Consider the following 18,046-nt stretch of genomic DNA (forward strand, 5'->3'; position numbering starts at 1 on the left):
TCGAGAAGATGGTTATTTTTCCTGAGGTTGGTGCTAAGGAAGATTGGTTTGTGTCTGCTAAACAAGTTGATGAATCGGTGCAAGATGGTGTCGAGTTGTTTATGTTGTTGGCAACTTTGGATATTCGTGAGGAGAGGACGATTGAAGAATTGCCAATAGTTTGTGAGTTTGCGGAGGTATTTCCTGAAGATATAAGTGATTTACCGCAGGAACGTGAGGTTGAGTTTTCGATTGATTTAGTTCCTGGAACTAGTCCTGTATCGATGGCTCCCTATAGAATGTCTGCTTCCGAGTTGAAAGAGTTGAAGAGTCAACATGAAGACTTGCTTGAGAAGAGGTTTATTCGTCCTAGTGTGTCGCCGTGGGGTGCACCTGTTCTGTTGGTCAAGAAGAAAGAAGGTTCTATGAGACTATGTGTTGATTATAGACAAATGAATAAAGTGACGATTAAGAACAAGTATCCACTTCCGAGGATTGACGATCTGATGGATCAGCTAGTTGGAGCTTGTGTGTTTAGCAAAATTGATTTGAGGTCTGGGTATCATCAGATTCGTGTAAAGGCTGAGGATATTCAAAAGACTACTTTTCGGACAAGGTATGGTCACTACGAGTACTCCGTGATGCTTTTTGGTGTGACTAATGCACCTGGTGTATTTATGGAGTATATGAATATAATTTTTCATGATTATCTGGATAAGTTTGTTGTTGTGTTCATCGATGATATATTGATTTATTCCAAGAGTAAAGAGGATCATGCCGAGCATTTGAAGGTTGTGTTATCGGTGTTGAAAGAGAGGAAGTTGTTTGCTAAACTCTCTAAATGTGAGTTTTGGTTGAGTGAAGTAAGTTTTCTTGGACATGTGATTTCGAGTGGTGGTATTTCTGTGGATCCTATGAAGATTGAAGCTGTATCTCAGTGGGAAGCTCCTAAGTCTGCTGCTGAAATTCGAGGTTTCCTTGGTTTGGCTGGTTATTATAGGAAGTTCATTGAGGGATTTTCTAAGTTGTCGTTACCGTTGACGCAGTTGACTAGGAAAGGTCAAGCTTTCATTTCGACTTTGCAGTGTCAAGCGAATTTTCAAGAGCTTAAGAGAAGATTGACTACGGCTCCTATTTTGATTTTACCAGATCCGTTAGGAACTTTCGTAGTGTATTGTGATGCTTCTTTGTTGGGTTTAGGAGGTGTTTTGATGCAAAAAGGGCAAGTGGTAGCTTATGCTTCAAGGCAACTTAAAGTTCATGAGAGGAATTATCCGACGTATGATTTAGAGTTGGCCACCGTTGTGTTTGTGTTGAAGCTTTGGAGACATTGTTTGTTTGGATCGCGATTTGATGTGTTTAGTGATCACAAGAGTTTGAAGTACTTGTTCGATCAGAAAGAATTGAATATGAGGCAAAGGAGATGGTTGGAATTCTTGAAGGATTATGATTTTGGTTTGAATTATCATCCTGGAAAGGCGAATGTTGTAGCCGATGCATTGAGTAGGAAGTCATTGCACATGTCTATGTTGATGATTCGAGAGTTTGAATTGTTGGAGCAATTTAGAGATTTGAGTTTGGTTTGTGAAGCGACGTCTTCGTGTGTTAAACTTGGTATGTTGAAGTTTACGTGTGGCATTCTTGACGAGATTAGAGAAGGTCAAAAGTCAGATTTGAAATTAGTTGATGTTACGACATTGATTAATCAAGGCAAAGGTGGTGACTTTCAGATTGATGAGAATGGTATCAGGAGGTGTCGTGATCGAGTTTGTGTTCCGGATGTTACGGATTTGAGAAAGAGGATTCTCGAGGAAGGGCATAGAAGTGGTCTGAGTATTCATCCTGCTGCTACTAAAATGTATCAAGACTTGAGAAAGATGTTTTGGTGGCAAGGTATTAAGAAGGATGTAGCGGAATTTGTGTATGCATGTCTGACTTGTCAAAAGTCAAAGATTGAACATCAAAAGCCGTCTGGTTTGATGCAACCGTTATCTATTCCCGAGTGGAAGTGGGATAGTATCTCTATGGATTTTGTTTCGGGTTTGCCGAGAACATCGAGTAATTGTGAGGCGATTTGGGTCGTTATGGACAGGTTGACGAAATGTGCTCATTTTATTCCGATGAGGATGGATTATTCGATGGAGAGACTTGCTAAGTTGTACATCGAGAGGATTGGGTGTTTGCATGGTATTTCGTCGAGCATTGTTTCGGATAGAGATCCGAGGTTCACTTCGAGATTTTGGGAAGGTTTGCAAAGTGCTTTGGGTATGAAGTTGCGTTTGAGTTCGGCATATCATCCGCAAACTGATGGTCAAACGGAGAGGACTATTCAGTCACTTGAAGATCTTTTGAGGTCTTGTGTTTTGGAACAAGGAGGAAATTGGGATAGTTTCTTGCCTTTGATTGAGTTTACGTATAATAACAGTTTCCATTCGAGTATTGGAATGGCACCTTTTGAGGCTCTTTATGGTAGAAGGTGTAGAACTCCTTTATGTTGGTACGAATCGGGAGAGAGTGTTGTGGTTGGACCCGAGTTGATTCAAGAGACTACGGATAAGATCAAGATGATCCAAGAGAAGTTGAAGGCTTCTCAGAGTCGTCAAAAGAGTTATCATGATAAGAGGAGGAAAGCTCTTGAGTTTGAGAAAGACGAGCATGTGTTTCTTCGAGTTACGCCAATAACGGGTGTTGGTAAAGCTTTGAAGTCGCGTAAGTTGACGCCGCGTTTCATTGGTCCTTACCAGATTTCCGAGAGGGTAGGGGAAGTGGCATATCGGATTGCATTACCACCGTCACTTTTTAATCTTCATGATGTGTTCCATGTGTCTCAACTGAGGAGGTACATTGCGAATCCATCGTATATTGTTGCATTAGATGATGTTCAAGTGCGGGATAACTTGACGGTTGATACATCACCTATGCGAATTGAAGATCGAGAAGTGAAGAAGCTTCGTGGTAAGGAGATTGCTTTGGTGAAAGTGATATGGGGCGGAGTCTCCAATGGCAATATTACTTGGGAACTCGAGGATAAGATGAAGGAATCATATCCGGAGTTGTTCGTTTGAGGTGAATTTTCGAGGCCGAAAATCTTTTAAGTGGGGGAGAGTTGTAACAACCCAATTTTAGTAATTATTTGTTATGTTAGTATTACTATATTTTATTTTATTTATTTGGAGTGTTAATTAATTAATTGGTTGTTAGGTAGTAATAATTGATTATATTAACTAATTTGGTGTGTTAATTAATTATTTAGTTGATATGAGATATAATGAATAATGGAATTAATTAACTTGGTGTGTATATTGAGTTGGTTTGATTTATTTGAATTAAATAGAGATATTTAAATATTAGGTCTTATTGGGCCTATTAATTAAATTAGAGGTATCACTCTTTAAGCCCAAATATAAAACTAGTATATAAGAGGTGAGGAGAGTGAGAATTAGGATTCATTTGATCATTTGAAGGCAATAGAGAAAAAGAAGAGGAAAAGTAAGGAGAAGAGGGGAAGATCAAGAGAGAAGCTAGGGTTTCCAGAAAATTGAAGAGGTAAGGGGGGAATCCTTATTATTATGGGTTAGTATGATTGGGTCAATGGGTAGAAGTATGTTTAGGTTAAAATCCCTAATTTTGTATGGTGTTGGAATTGTTAGGTTTTGATAAGTATTCTTGATTTGTGGTGATTGATTGTGTTAAAACTGTAAATCAACCTTATATAACTAGAGTATTGTATGAGCTATAATTTTTTGAACGTTTGGCTTTTTACGGAATCGAAATCGGAGGTCCGGAAGTCCTCCAACGATGAAAAACGCATAAAATTCTGCATTCTGTTTTGTGTTAACGCAGGAATAGCATTCTGTTTTTGCGTTAACCGGTTAACCAAAGGCGTTAACCGGTTAACACTGTTGAAAATCTGTTAGAAATTTGTATTCTGTCTTGCGTTAACCGGTTAACCAAATGCGTTAACCGGTTAACACTGTTGAAATCTGCCAGGGAGTGCGTTTTGGTTCGCGTTAACCGATTAACCATATGCGTTAACCGGTTAACATTGTTGAAAAATGACAAATTGAGGATTTTAAATGCTGTAATTATTTTGAGAAGAAATCTAATTGTGCGTATTTGATGATTAGTTTATATATGGTGATATGTGGAATGTTAAGGTAGTAAAGATGATCTTAATTGCATATTATGTGAATGGTGTAATTGTTATGAATGTGTATATGTACCATTGGTGGATAATTCATAGGGTTGAATTATGGTGATACGTGGAATGTTAAGATGGTAGAGATGATCTTAATTGCATATGTGTTGGTATTTGTACATTCATTTATGGCATGGTCGGCTTCAGGGTGGAAGTGGTGAAACTGTGGGTTCACATGGTAGCATACGTTGATCCTTAATTGGAAATAGGCGTAGTAGACGTAGCATACGTTGATCCTTAATTGGAAATAGGCGTAGTAGATGTAGCATACGTTGATCCTTAATTGGAAATAGGCGTAGTAGACGTTGATCCTTAATTGGAAATAGACGTAGTGACTTTGATCTTGTCCGGATCGGAAGCGTGGCTTGGATTCTAGATATTGAATCGGAAAGCGGTGAAACATTGGGTTCACATTACGGTACCACATGCATAGAGTCACATGTCTTGCATTGAGTCACATTAGAGTTGTGTGATCATCGAGTGTATGCATTGTTGTGATTGTGATGTGTGTATGAGATATGGTAATTGAATTTGGTGATGTTTGGATACATAACTTGGCAAAATATGCGATTATGTGATAATTGTAGTTATGTGTATTTCTGGGAATACAATATTAGATTTTAATATTGTACTCCTTGAGTTTTGATGGATGTTTGAAACATGTGAAATAAATGTTGATTAATATTATTTACATGGTTATACGAAGTGTGATGAATTCCTTTAATTGTTGATTTAATCATTGTGCCTTATTATACTTCTTCATAATGATTTGAATTCTCACCCTTTTTGTTTGAATGTTACCTTTACATGGGTATCGTGCAGATACTCCGGAGTAGTTTTGCTGGAGTAAGTGGATGGTAGCTCACTCGAGATTAGCCAGAGAGTTTCCGTATTTTAGTTGAGGACTAGGTAATGAGTCAATGCTCTGGTCATGTAACACGGGGTAGATTGTTAGTATTGAACTCATATCTTATTTGGATATGCATTACGTTATTACTTGTGAACATATTTATTTGAAATTGTTGTTGGAGAGGTCATCGTGCCAAATATTCTGGATATGGTTTTAGTTTATCTTGAAGAGATTATTGAGAGATGATCATGGTATGGGACATGGATCATTTTATGAAATGCATGAGTATTCATTATTTACCGCTGCAAAGGCATATTCTTGAATATTCATGATAATTGAAATGTGTTATTTTAGATGACCAGGTGTATTGTGTGTTGATGATGAATGATGTTGGTTTTTGAAAGCTTTTAGTTTTTGAAAACGTCGATGTGACGCCCTTTTGTTATATGCGTGCTTATTTACTCTGATTATATGTTAAGTATTTTGGGATAGAAAAAGGGGTGTTACACCTAGCATTGAGGGGTTTATCTATTCATAATATTCAATGAAAATAAAATACAAAATTTAGACATTACAAATATTAAGATGAAATTGAATCTTCAACCGCTTCCGTTCATGAAAATTATCCTTCCACCAAAGCTTCTGTGTTCTTTAATATTTCTCTTTGTATTTTTTTCGTTCAAAAAGAAGTCCCTTCAAATATGATAGTAATCTCCTTTAAATACAGAATTATCCCTTTTTAGATTCTCTTAGTCAATCAAATGTTTCTAGACAATAAGATCATGTATGAAAATAGCACAATCCATAATAATTTCCAAATTTTACCTAAAAAAGAAAGTTTCCAAAAGTCACACGCCTGCCTGCTACGGCCGTAGCAGGTGCTATGAGTGTCCGTAGTAGGCTATTGTTTCTGGCTTGTCAACTAAAACTGGAGGGTTTTGTCTGCTATAACCAATAGCAGATGCTACGGGTAAACGTAGCAGGCCACTGGTTATGGGGGTTATGTCTGCTACGACCAGTAGCAGGTGCTACGGGTGACCATAGCAGACCATTTTTCTTTTGGATTTTTGGCTTTTATTCCAGAACTCTCTGCTACGGCCCGTAATAGGTGCTATGGGTGGCCGTAGCAAGCCTACTGGAGCGTGGAAAAACTTCTCCGATTTTTCGTAATTTTCCTTGGTTTCTACATCTGATCGTACTTGAAGATCTGTTTAAACCTGAAAATAGTAAAAAGACACAACCCAAGCATACAATGTGGAAAATGGAAATAAATTAATGAAAAATAGTTAGACGATTAAATGACATTAACGGTAAAAGAAGGTGTAACAACCAATTAAACTATATGAAAAATACAAATGACTCGCATACTTTCACCTGTTAAAATGATAATAACTATAACACAAATGGTGACTGATCATAACCCCAAACTTCACGTACCATCATACCTCTAATATCTTCCATGAGCCTCATTTGTTGATACCTTTTGTTTTTGATGGATTATCGAGGTCGATTGATTGACCACACCTTCACTTGAAAGTACTGCTTCACCTGTCAGCTCAATCCACACTCTCACTAAATCTCTCAGTGTTAATGTGGTTTACTCTCAAAATTCATAGTACGTAATACCATACCATAGGCTTGAATAAATTCTCTTTTGATGCTAAGATGCACGACATACACACTCTTTGAGGTCTTTATGGTTGTAATGAGGCTATGATTAAGGAAGGATAATTTTGGAAAAGTAGACTAAGGTTCATAGTCAATACGATTGTTATCTTCACTATGCTCATTCTGATTGATTAACCGTTATCGAGAATTCAACTTTTGGATTTGTATTTATTTTCAATATCTGTTGACTTCTCCTTCTTTCAAGTGCCATGATGATTCTTTTTCTATTATTCATTTCAATTTGATTTTTCAATTTTTCATCTTTTCTTATATATTTTTTTTCAATCATCATGTGCCCTCATTTGTACTAACGCTACACAACTACCCTAAACTTAAAGGTTGCTATCCCAACAACAACCCCAAACTTAGAATGAACATGGATCTTATAACTCACATAAATACTCTGAACAAGGTGGGGGAGTGTTTGGGCCATGAGTTAATATTATATGGTTTTTTAAAACAAACAAATGGGTAATGGCTCAAATGGGGTTAATAATGGATAATAATAAAAAGGATGGCTAGAAAGGCTCAGGGGTAGGGAAAAAACGTGCCTCATTGTGTGTAATCATGCAACCCAAATCAGAAAAGAACGTACGCAAGTTCTGAATGATAAAGACATACATGCATGCTCTCTTATGATGTACATTGTGTTTGGCTTTTTCTACTCTCACCATGTTAGGTAGAGTTGACAACCTTCACAGTACCTCTTGCTCGATGTGGCTACTCAATCAGTTATGGTAAACCTGCTCAACTTTTAGTCCACCTCAATTAAAAAAATTAGATCATCTTGAGGTATCTAAAAAAAAATTGGCGAGTTAACATGCATAGAGGACACACATGCCTTCAGTTTCGGTACTTTTCAAACAACCATTAAAGCTACAATTATCACATTACTAGATAAAAGTAAACAACCAAAAATAAACCAACTTAAAGCAAACAAAACTCATAAATTAATATGAAATTGAAACTCTAACATAAAAATTATGAATACTTTCCTTGGATTTCCTCTCAAGCACCGCTCGTTTATCGCCATTAGCTTGACGCCTCCTTCCCCCTGTTATGAAGGGTACTTCAGCTTCCACACCTTGTTGCTTGTCTTTTCCAAATCCAAGAAACCGTCTTTTTCAGAGATATGGGCTACTTCGTCCCACAAGTTTCTTCCAACTTCGATATCCTTACCTCGATATTGTTGTCTCTTCTTTTTCATGGCTTTTGGAATGGAAATAAGAGTTTTTTTGCTCAGGGTTTCTAATGGAGGTGATACCAGTTGAGATGGCCTTCTTGCGAGTTTTTCTGATGTTGGTATGTTACTTTGGCCTTTCACATTTGTCTTGGTCATGCCTACTTGATAGTGATTTTCTTTTTCTACCTCTAGCTTCCTGTTTTCAAGCACACTCAAGGTTATTTCATCACAATAAACTTTTAAGTCAATGTACCATGTTCTATGTTGAAATCGCATCGACTTGTCTGTATGAATGGTCGACCCAGAATGATAGGTGTCTCTTCATCTTCAGGTATATCCATGATCACAAAATCAATAGGAAATCTAAATTCCTCTATTGTCACCAGTACGTCTTCCGATATCCCATATTCATTCTTTATGAAGTGATCTACAAATTTCAAATTTGTCCCTGTATCGCTGACTTTTCCAATACCAAGCTTTCGATAGATTGACAATGGCATCAGGCTCACACTAGCTCCTGAATCAATAATTACCTTCTTGGAAATTCTGTCTTTTATAGTGCATGGGACTGTGACAGATCCAGGATCCTTATACTTGATTGGGATTCTCCTACTCGGTGATATAGCACTACATTTTTCATTAACGGTTACCGACCAATCTCTTATTGGTCTCATTCTAGAGATTACCTCTTTCATGAATTTTTGGTACATGGGCATTTTCTCAAGTGCTTCAAAGAAAGGCATATTGACCTCCAAATTTTTGAACATTGTGATGAATTTCTCAAAGTCTTTCTCTTTTGGATCCTTCTTTGTCACTCTCTGAGGGTAAGGTAGCTTAATCACTACTTTAGCCTTTTTTTTCTCTTCAGTTGCCTTTACTGATGGTATAACTTCTTCTTCTTCTTCTTCTTTCTTATTTTCCCTCATTTCATGATCTACCTCTATGACATGGTCATCCTAGGCATGGCAACGGGGCGGGTCGGGGACGGTTTTTACCTCTCCCAAACCCAAACCCGAATCCCCAAACAATCCTCGTTCCCCGCCCCAAACCCAAACGGGGATGGGGAATCAAAACCCAAACCCGTCCCAAACGGGTTCGGGTTGGGTTTGGGTATCCCCGCCCCGCCACCATTCATTTAGTAAAATCAATTTTTTAATAGAAATATTTATTTTTCCAAAATAAAATTACATTACAAATAATAAAATAAAACAATCTAAAAAAATTCCATACATACATTTCAAATAATTTAAATAATAAATTCAAATTAGAATATCAAAACATTGACCACATATTTAATATTTTAAATTATCAAAAATAAATAATAATGTACATAGTAAAATAAACGGGGCGGGTTCGGGGACGGGTTCGGGGTGGGTACTAGTGTCCCCATTACCCGACCCGTCCCCATATCTTAAAATTGGGGAAAACCCAAACCCAAACCCAAACCCAGTCAAATCGGGTTTTCCCCGTCAACTTCGGGGCGGGTTCGGGTTGGTACGCGCGGGTACGGGTTATATTGTCATGCCTAGGTCATCCCTTGTTGCCTTCTCTTCTTCATCTTTAGCAACTTTCTGACTTCTTGTTGTGACAATATTAATATTCTCATGATGTCTCGGATTTTGTACTGTTGCACTCGGAAGGGTGCCTCGAGCTTGATTTGTGAGTTGTTGTGTTATCTGACCCATCTGAACTTCAAGATTTTTTATAGAAGGAGTAATTTTCCTTTGATTATTTCTTGTTTCTTCTTGGATTTAGGAATTTTGAGCTACCATCTTTTTAATTGCAAGTTCCCAATCAGTCTTTTTGGGTGCTTGTTGTTGATACTACTGTTGTTGTGGAGGATATTGTTGTTGTTGTTGATATTGTTGTAGTTGTTATGATATTGAATAGGACCCTGCTTTTGAATATTCCATTGTTGATCTTTCCAGGAGAAATTTGGATGATTCTTCCAGTCTGGATTATAAGTGTTAGAATAAAGGTTTTTCTGCTTCAGAAATTTTATCTCTTCAATTTGTTGCATGGTTGCAACATACTGTATGGCCAAATGAGGTCCCCCACAAACCTCACAATTAACAGCTTGAACATGTTGAACTTGGGCTACTTATTGAGTACCTATAAACATATCCTTAAGTCTTCTCTCAACTTCAGCAGCCACTTGGTCTTCCATCTTCACAACCTGATTGACAAGTTTCAAATTAATCACACCCTCTGGTTTACTCACACTCTGGTCATATAACTCCAAATGTTCGTTTGCAAAAATGGCTTCTATGATCTTCTTGTTACCAGTGGCTGTTGTAAAATTGGATGAGCCACCAATAGCTGTATCAATAAGTTGTTTGGTCTTCATTATGAGACTATTTACAAACATCTGCATTTGTTCAGTCTGATCCAAATTATGAGTAAGACATGCAACCAGTAACCTTTTGAATCTCTTGTAAGCATATCCCAATGATTCCCCTTCCTTTTGCTTAAAATTCACAATATCATATCTTTTTCGAATATAAACAGAAGCAGGAAAATACTCATTCAGAAAAGTTGTTTCCATTTGTTCCCATGTAGTAATACTTCCAGCTGGTAATGAGTATAACCATTCTTCGGCATCTTCAGCTAGAGTGAACGGGAACATTCTCAATTTTTTTGCTTATTCAGTGTGCCCCTCAATCTTCAAAGTAGTGCTCATAGTAAGAAACCTTTGCAAATGTTTATTTGCATCTTCATTTATTTTTCCTGTGAAAGGCCTCTTTTCAAGCTGACGGATGGTTGTTGAGTGCAACTGAAAATTTGGAACATTCACTGGTTGATTCGCTATAGTCAAACGTCCCAATAGGGCATTTTCTCCTCCATAATCCCCAAGAAGTCTTTCTTGTGGTTCATCCATAATTGGATCTTTTCTCTCTTTGTCAGATCATGTATCTGAGTGCTCAGAAACTTCAATCTCTATTTCTTGTTCGAAAACATGAATTTCTGCTTCAGAGGCAACCAGTCTTGCTTTCCTAGCTTATCTGATCTTAGTGTGCAAAGTTCTTTCTGGTTTTGCATCAAAAGTAAAATTAGTTGATGGTTTTCCTCGCATACACGGATTAGACAATGACTAACAATAACAAAAAACAACCAGAAAAATTAAGGTAAAAATAAAAACCTGAAAAATAAAATTTTTAGCTGCAGAGCAACAAACTTTTAATTGAAATATATCTATAAACTCTATTATCTTTGGTAGTCCCCGACAACGGCGCCAAAAACTTGATCGGTAAATTAGAAATGTATTAATCTGCCAATGTAGTAATAAAAAGGGGAAATCCCCAATATCGATCTCAATGACTTCTTGACGATACAGAGTTCGAGAATAATTTCAACTAAACAAAAGCTTAGGGGTTTTGGGATACTTTGGTGAAATTATGAAAGCAATTGAAAATAAAATTAATAAAATACGTGAACGGTTAATACAGATATGAGTAGTATGCTAGGGAAGGTGTGTGATTTATTCCTGTAACAACTCTGAATTAATATTGCAACAACAAATATCAATTAATTAATTATCGATTCTTTAGGGTGTTTACTATTAAGTCCTTAGTGATAAAACCTTTAATTATTCATCACAATGCATATGTCCATAGAGAATTACAAATGAAATTAAGCATTCAATTATCAAGAATATTCCAGTTTTTAAAGGGTATCCCTAGTCCTAGATAATATCTACTATAGAATAATCTCAAGCAAGACATTAACAATGGCGGCCAAGCCTAATCGTTAATTGTAAGTCAAACTCATTTGTCCGACAGAGCAAACATTAAGAAAAACAAGAGAATAAATTAATTATGGAAAACAACATTGTTATTGCAAATATAAAATCATAGTTATTACAGATTCAAATCAGGGACATCCCCCTAGCATTGGGGGGTTTAACTACTCATAATATTCAATGAAAACAAAATAAATTTTTTTGACATTACAGGTACTGAGATGAAATTGAATCTTCAATCGCTTCCGTTCATGAAAATCCATCTTCCACCAAAGCTTTTGCGTTCTTCAATATTTCTCTCTGTATTTTTGCCGTTCAAAAACAAGTCCCTTCAAATGTGATAGTAATCTCCTTTAAATAGATAATTTCCCCTTTTCCAGATTCTCCTAGTCAATCAAATGTTTTTGGACAGTAAGATCAGGTTTGAAAATAGCCCAATCCATAATAATTTCCAAATCTGGCCTAAAAAGGAAAGTTTCTAAAAATCACACGCCTGCCTGCTACGACTGTAGCAGGTGCTACGGGTAGTCGTAGCAGGCTACTGGACCTGACTTGTCAACTGAAGCTGAAGGATTTTGTCTTCTATGGCAAGTAGTAGGTGCTACGGGTGACCGTAGCAGGCCACTGGTTCTGGGTGTTATGTCTGCTACGGCCAGTAGCAGGTGCTACGGGTGGCCGTAGTAGACCACTATTTCTTGTGGATTTTTCGCTTTTATTCTAGACCTCTCTACTACGGCCCGTAGCAGGTGCTACGGGTGGCCGTAGCAAGCCTACTAGAGCATGGAAAAACTTCTCTGATTTTTCTCGATTTTCCTTGGTTTCTGCATCTGATCGTACTTGAAGATCTGTTTGAACCTGAAAACATTAAAAACACACAACCCAAGCATAAAATGTGGGAAATGGAAATAAATTGATGAAAAATAGTAAAACGATTAAATGAAATTAACGGTAAAAGAAGGTGTAACAACCAGTTAAACTATATAAAAATACAAATGACTCACCTACTTTCACCTGTTAAAATGATAATAACTATAACACAAATGATGATTGATCAAATATCCTCCTATCCAATTGCCTTGACAGTCTCAAAACACTCCCCCACACCTTGCATATTTCTCATCTTGCACTTTCCGATCAGAATTAAGGCATATGCAATCCAGTTTAGGTAGCCTCTATTTGATCTGAATGTTTATTGTCTTAGTTCTTTTAACTTTATTCTCCATATTGATGTTTGTTGTGCTTTTGGACATTCTCTTGAGTAACATGGACACGATTTTGAGTATAACATATGTTGGCACATGAAATCTTTGGTTCCTCCAATACAAAATATTATGACACACAATGGCCCAAGCCGCTGACCAGTCGACATTTTCATACCCCAATTTTGTCCCAGGATAATTCATTCACCGCATTTATATCATTAATCGGTCATTTATGTATTAGGTTGACCAAAAGTCAACTTAGGTCAACATTTGCATCTTTTAAAAAGTAAAAAATAACCAAAATTGCATCTCATGCATTTTTATCTATTTACACCATCTCATGCATTCTGCGAAGTTAATCAAAATCCAATCAGAATAAATTTTTGGATCTACAGCCAAATCGGTTGAATCGTTTCTCAAAGTACGTAGAATTAGCGGGAAAAAAATCTCAAAAACAAGCTTGCAAACGTCGGTTTTATTAATCTACAATCCACGTAGTTTAACTTTGCGTGCTCGTTCTATATTTTCGATTCCTTTTTTCGATCGCATTTTGATTCGTCTAAGCCTATTCAACCAAGCATTTTTTACATTGAAATTTGATCAAAACCTGCCTGTTTTCTGAAAGTATATTTCACGCTGATCATTTTAGTGCGTTCATTTCAATTCTCTGAAGTCCCTTTTATTTTTATTTTTTTGTCAACACATTCATAAAAAATAAATAGGAATAATTGTGGTCTTATGTCGATTTTAGTGTAATTATTTATAAGTGTTTGATTTTATTCATTTTATTTAGTTTTATTGCATTTTCACACTAAATCACTAACAATGGCATTTTTAAATTAAAAAAAAACAAGTAAGCTTAGTAGCAACATGTGTATATAGTACATTGTTGATGAAAAGTAGAAGGGGAGACCACCAAGTCATCCCAAGCGGTGCAATGAGAGCTTTTAGGGTTGATTTTAAAATTTCAAATTTTGGATTTGGTAATAGAAAGAGAGTGAATGGATCAGAGAAAATATAGCATAGTAGTTACTTTCCCCCTGAATATTTATTTACATTTTTTTCTCATTTCCCTTGCCTTCTTTTTCTCCAAGTTTTTTTCATCTCCTTCTTTACGGTACAAATAACCACAATCTTCTTCACCATATAACAAAAACCACCATTATCCTCTCTCTCATCAACCTATACTCCTTCAAAACGTAAATAGTGCCTTGCATAACAAATAATAACCTCACTCTTTTGTTTCATTGTTCAAACTTCTTCCTCATAACACTAACCACACAAAACCATTCTCTTCCTTTCACCAATATAAATTCATTTCCATTAAACCTCAATCAAACAATTCACTCTTTAATATCACTAAACCTCACAAACCAAATCTAAACATAATTCAAAAAACCATTTCCATCACAAAACCAACCTCTTCAAGAAACAACAACTACAGCATGCCATAATCCTCACAACATAGTGAACTCATCTTCATACACATCACTATAACCATAACACTTTCCAAACAACACCAAGATCAAACACAAACATGTAAACTCTTGTTTTCAAAAATTCATATAACCTGGAAAACTCTTTCTAACCTCTCATCAAAACATAAACACAGACACCTTGAGTGCAACTCAGATTTAACCAAATAACAACACTTCGCATATCATAACAAAGAACAAAGAAGAAGAAATAAGTGTAAAACGAAACCGGATCAACCACGCATGAACGGCAACCGCGTGAACCACCTACCGCCGTTCAGACTATCTTCATTCCCTCTATCGCACGCGACTATGAATTTTGTCACCAACGACGTGAAGCCTCTGCCCTCACTGTGCCTACAATCTTCGACATCGCCTCTGCCTGCTGTAACACCCCATTTTTTTATTAGATATTTTATTATATTTTAATTGTTTGAATTATGTATTTTGATAATTTATTTTATGGTTGGATGTTGGCGGGTTATATATCCTTGAGTTAGGGGTATAGAGAGATTATAGAGGTGAGTAGAATAATTTAGAGTTATTTTGGTAATTAATTTTTTTTATATATATTAATTAGTGAAAATAGAATAATTTGGCCAAATATGAGAAATTAAGAAAGTTAGTGGGAAGAGAGAATAAGAGATTATTAAGTTTGGGTCAAGTTGGTGATTTGGAAAAATTTACCCTAAAAATGAAAAGTTAAGAGGAACCTAGGTTTAGGGAGATTTTCACAGTACGTAGCATTTGAAAAAGAGGAGCAAAGCGGAAAGAGGCAAGATGATCAAGGGAAGAAAGTGAAGGTTCTAATTCAGAATTTTTGTAAGGAATTTAGATAATGGTGGGAAATTGTAAAGAGGAGCAAAGCGGAAAGAGGCAAGATGATCAAGGGAAGAGAGTGAAGGTTCTAATTCAGAATTTTTGTAAGGAATTTAGATAATGGTGGGAAATTGTTTCAATAATAAGGATGTATGCATGAAGGGTAAACAACTTGAATAAAATAATAATAAAATAGAAATAAAAGAAAAACCGCCTAAATACCAAATTAGGGAAAACATGACTCGGGGTTACGATTCATATTTCTAACACTATCATATGATTCTCGTTACACCTATTGCGAGTCTTTTTTATAAATTATAGAAAATAGATAAAATTAGGCACTACATACTTTTGTCAGCACATTGCCCCTATCATCGACGAATAATCTCTCTACTTTTGCATGTCCAAATTACTATTCGATGAGTCATTACATTTTCCTAGCTATATGTTTTCTCAAATTCTTCCGTCGGCATTCACATTCTCCATATTAGGTTGCTTAAAATTTTTCGCTCTAGTATCGACACATATTCTTTCAGACTATGGTCGATGCCTGAGAACCACTTACTTTCGTAACGAAGTTGGAATGCATGCACTCAGATTATGAAATAAGTTTAATTAAAATCCTCACAATCGATAGTAACAGATCATACGATAAGTCATGAAACAATCCCCATAACCCCTAGTCCCTAGGAAACTACTCACTCATAGTGAGGATGAAAATAACCATGGAGGTGTTCATCCTCAAACTCATATCAATCACACAAAACATATGAAAAATATAGAGAATGAAAAGAAAACTTGGCTTGAATTATAAACTTGTTCCATAAAACTCTCCCTTGGAGACTTAAGTTACAAAGAGAAAATAAAAATTGGAACTTTAGAAACTATGAGAAAAAAAATAGAAAACTTTGATGCCCTAAACTCATAACAGGCTATGAGTTTTATAGGAAAAAATAAAAGTGTCAATTATCGTTGGTTCAATGTAAAAAGATAAGATTTGATTGATATCCAATCAAGCATAAGAGTCCCAATTAAGAGGAGATCTTCCCATTTAATGAAACAAAACAAAATTGGAGTTTTGTCTCGCCTCCCTACTACTTCTATCTTGCTTCAGAAAGTCATCAAAAGAGGGGGTTTGGGGGCCATATATCTATGGTCCATAGCAGCTACTATGGGATCCCGTAGCAGCCCTCTGACTTTGTCTCGAAGAATTTTTCAAAATTTACTACTACAAAAAATGCTTCTAACGTCGGACGCAAAATGCATTTTACCTCGGCTTCAGTACAAAGATAACGAATGGCGTCATGAAAAGTAACATTTGTCTCTTGTGGGTGGTCCTATGTCCTTTGTCTCTTGTGAGGAAAGAGGGGGAGAAAAAGGAAAGGGAAAACTTATTTGATAACATTTGTCTCTTGAGCACTATGTTTTGTGCAACCTTAAAGAAGTGTTTTATCTATGCTTTGCCTAAAAAATAGCCAAAGGGGGGAGATTATTGTTTCTTTGATTGACTTATTTTTATAGGCAAAATAACAAACATTATGTCTGGAATATATTATGGGACATCTTGGTGCGAAGATTGCTAGTATTGCATTTAGTTAGAAAATCTTTATTATTGTGGAACGATAAGAAGATGCACTTTGTTAATTCAAACTAGTTTGGAAAAAAGATTTGGATTTAGAATATTTGGAAGATTGGATTTACAATGGAGAAAAGATTTAATTGGATATGCTTTGAATGAGGACTTGGTTCTCTATTCTAAGTTGTTTGGTAGTATTCCTCTGGTTTTCTTTCTTTTCACGTCTTTGCCAAATTATGGCAAAAGGGGGGAGAAATGGTGTGAGCTCATGATTGATGCTAGACTAACTCATGTATGATGTTGATGCAGTTCTGATGCGGTTTATGGAGTGTTATTTTTTGGAGTTTTGATGCAGTTCTGATGAGGAGCATTATTTAACATATGTGTGCGCACATGCTGAGACATCTGGCCCTAAAATCCGTGTGACTGTGTGTGCTGATTTCTTTATGTGCTAGTAGTAGCTTCTGAGTCATGTCTACTGACCATTAAATGTGTGTGCATGCATGACTAACTGATCTTGAATGATTGAACGACTGACTATTATAGAGCGTTAATGTGTAGCAACTGCTTTGCTACTAATATGTGTTACTACTGCTCTGACTTCTGCTACTGATGTATGCTCTACATTGATGTTCTTCTGCTGCTGGTGATGTTTCTTATGAGTCTGGGATTCCCTTGATACTCAGTTGTGTTTCTGCTTGAATAGTTATTTTGCCAAAAAAAATTAAAGGGGGAGATTGTTGTTCCTTTAGGATTGACTGCATTATGCAAAATAACATGGAGTATGTTCATTGTGTTTCTGGTGAAGAAGGGACACACGTGGAACATGATGTTCCAACATGTGTGTGTTAGCCTAGAATTTTCACTTAGTAGAAAAGTCAATTGAATGTTGCATTGGGAAAATGTTAAGCATTAGCATTGATTGAGATACGTCGACAGTGATGGTATGTCGACTAGAGTGTTTTGACTGGCATCTTGAGATGTGGTTTGGAAGAATCTTAAGAGAAGATCATGAGATATGGTTTGAAGGAGTTTCATGAATAAATATGGGTAATCACTCGACGCCATGTCGAGGTCGATACCTTCGACGGGTTCCAAAGACTTAGAATATTGAGAAAACCATAGAAAGAGGAAGGTACTTAGCGCTATCATCAACTACATTCGACGAGCAGTAAGATACTAGTCGCTAAGAGTAGTTAGCGAACATTGGGTAATGGCTTTCAAATTTTTTCAAGTATTGACGACGTGGCAATGCATCAGAAGAATATGTTGTATGTCTTAGAAGACATGTCGATTATTTAGGAGTGAACTGTAGGGAACTGTTATTTTTAGTTTAGTATATATAGTTGGCTTATAT

The 18,046-nt window shown here is 36.3% G+C and overlaps 1 protein-coding gene across 1 annotated transcript; it reads right to left on the bottom strand.

Annotated features, from left to right (window-relative positions):
- Positions 1–8,117: 8,117 nt before the first annotated feature.
- On the bottom strand, positions 8,118–8,804 carry LOC127131965 (uncharacterized). The gene has a single exon (XM_051060838.1). It carries the CDS (start codon positions 8,802–8,804, stop codon positions 8,118–8,120), a length of 687 nt encoding a protein of 228 aa, XP_050916795.1.
- Positions 8,805–18,046: the final 9,242 nt, after the last annotated feature.

The sequence above is a fragment of the Lathyrus oleraceus genome, chromosome 3 (genome assembly GCF_024323335.1).
Source record: "Lathyrus oleraceus cultivar Zhongwan6 chromosome 3, CAAS_Psat_ZW6_1.0, whole genome shotgun sequence".
In the NCBI taxonomy this organism is placed as follows: domain Eukaryota; kingdom Viridiplantae; phylum Streptophyta; class Magnoliopsida; order Fabales; family Fabaceae; genus Lathyrus; species Lathyrus oleraceus.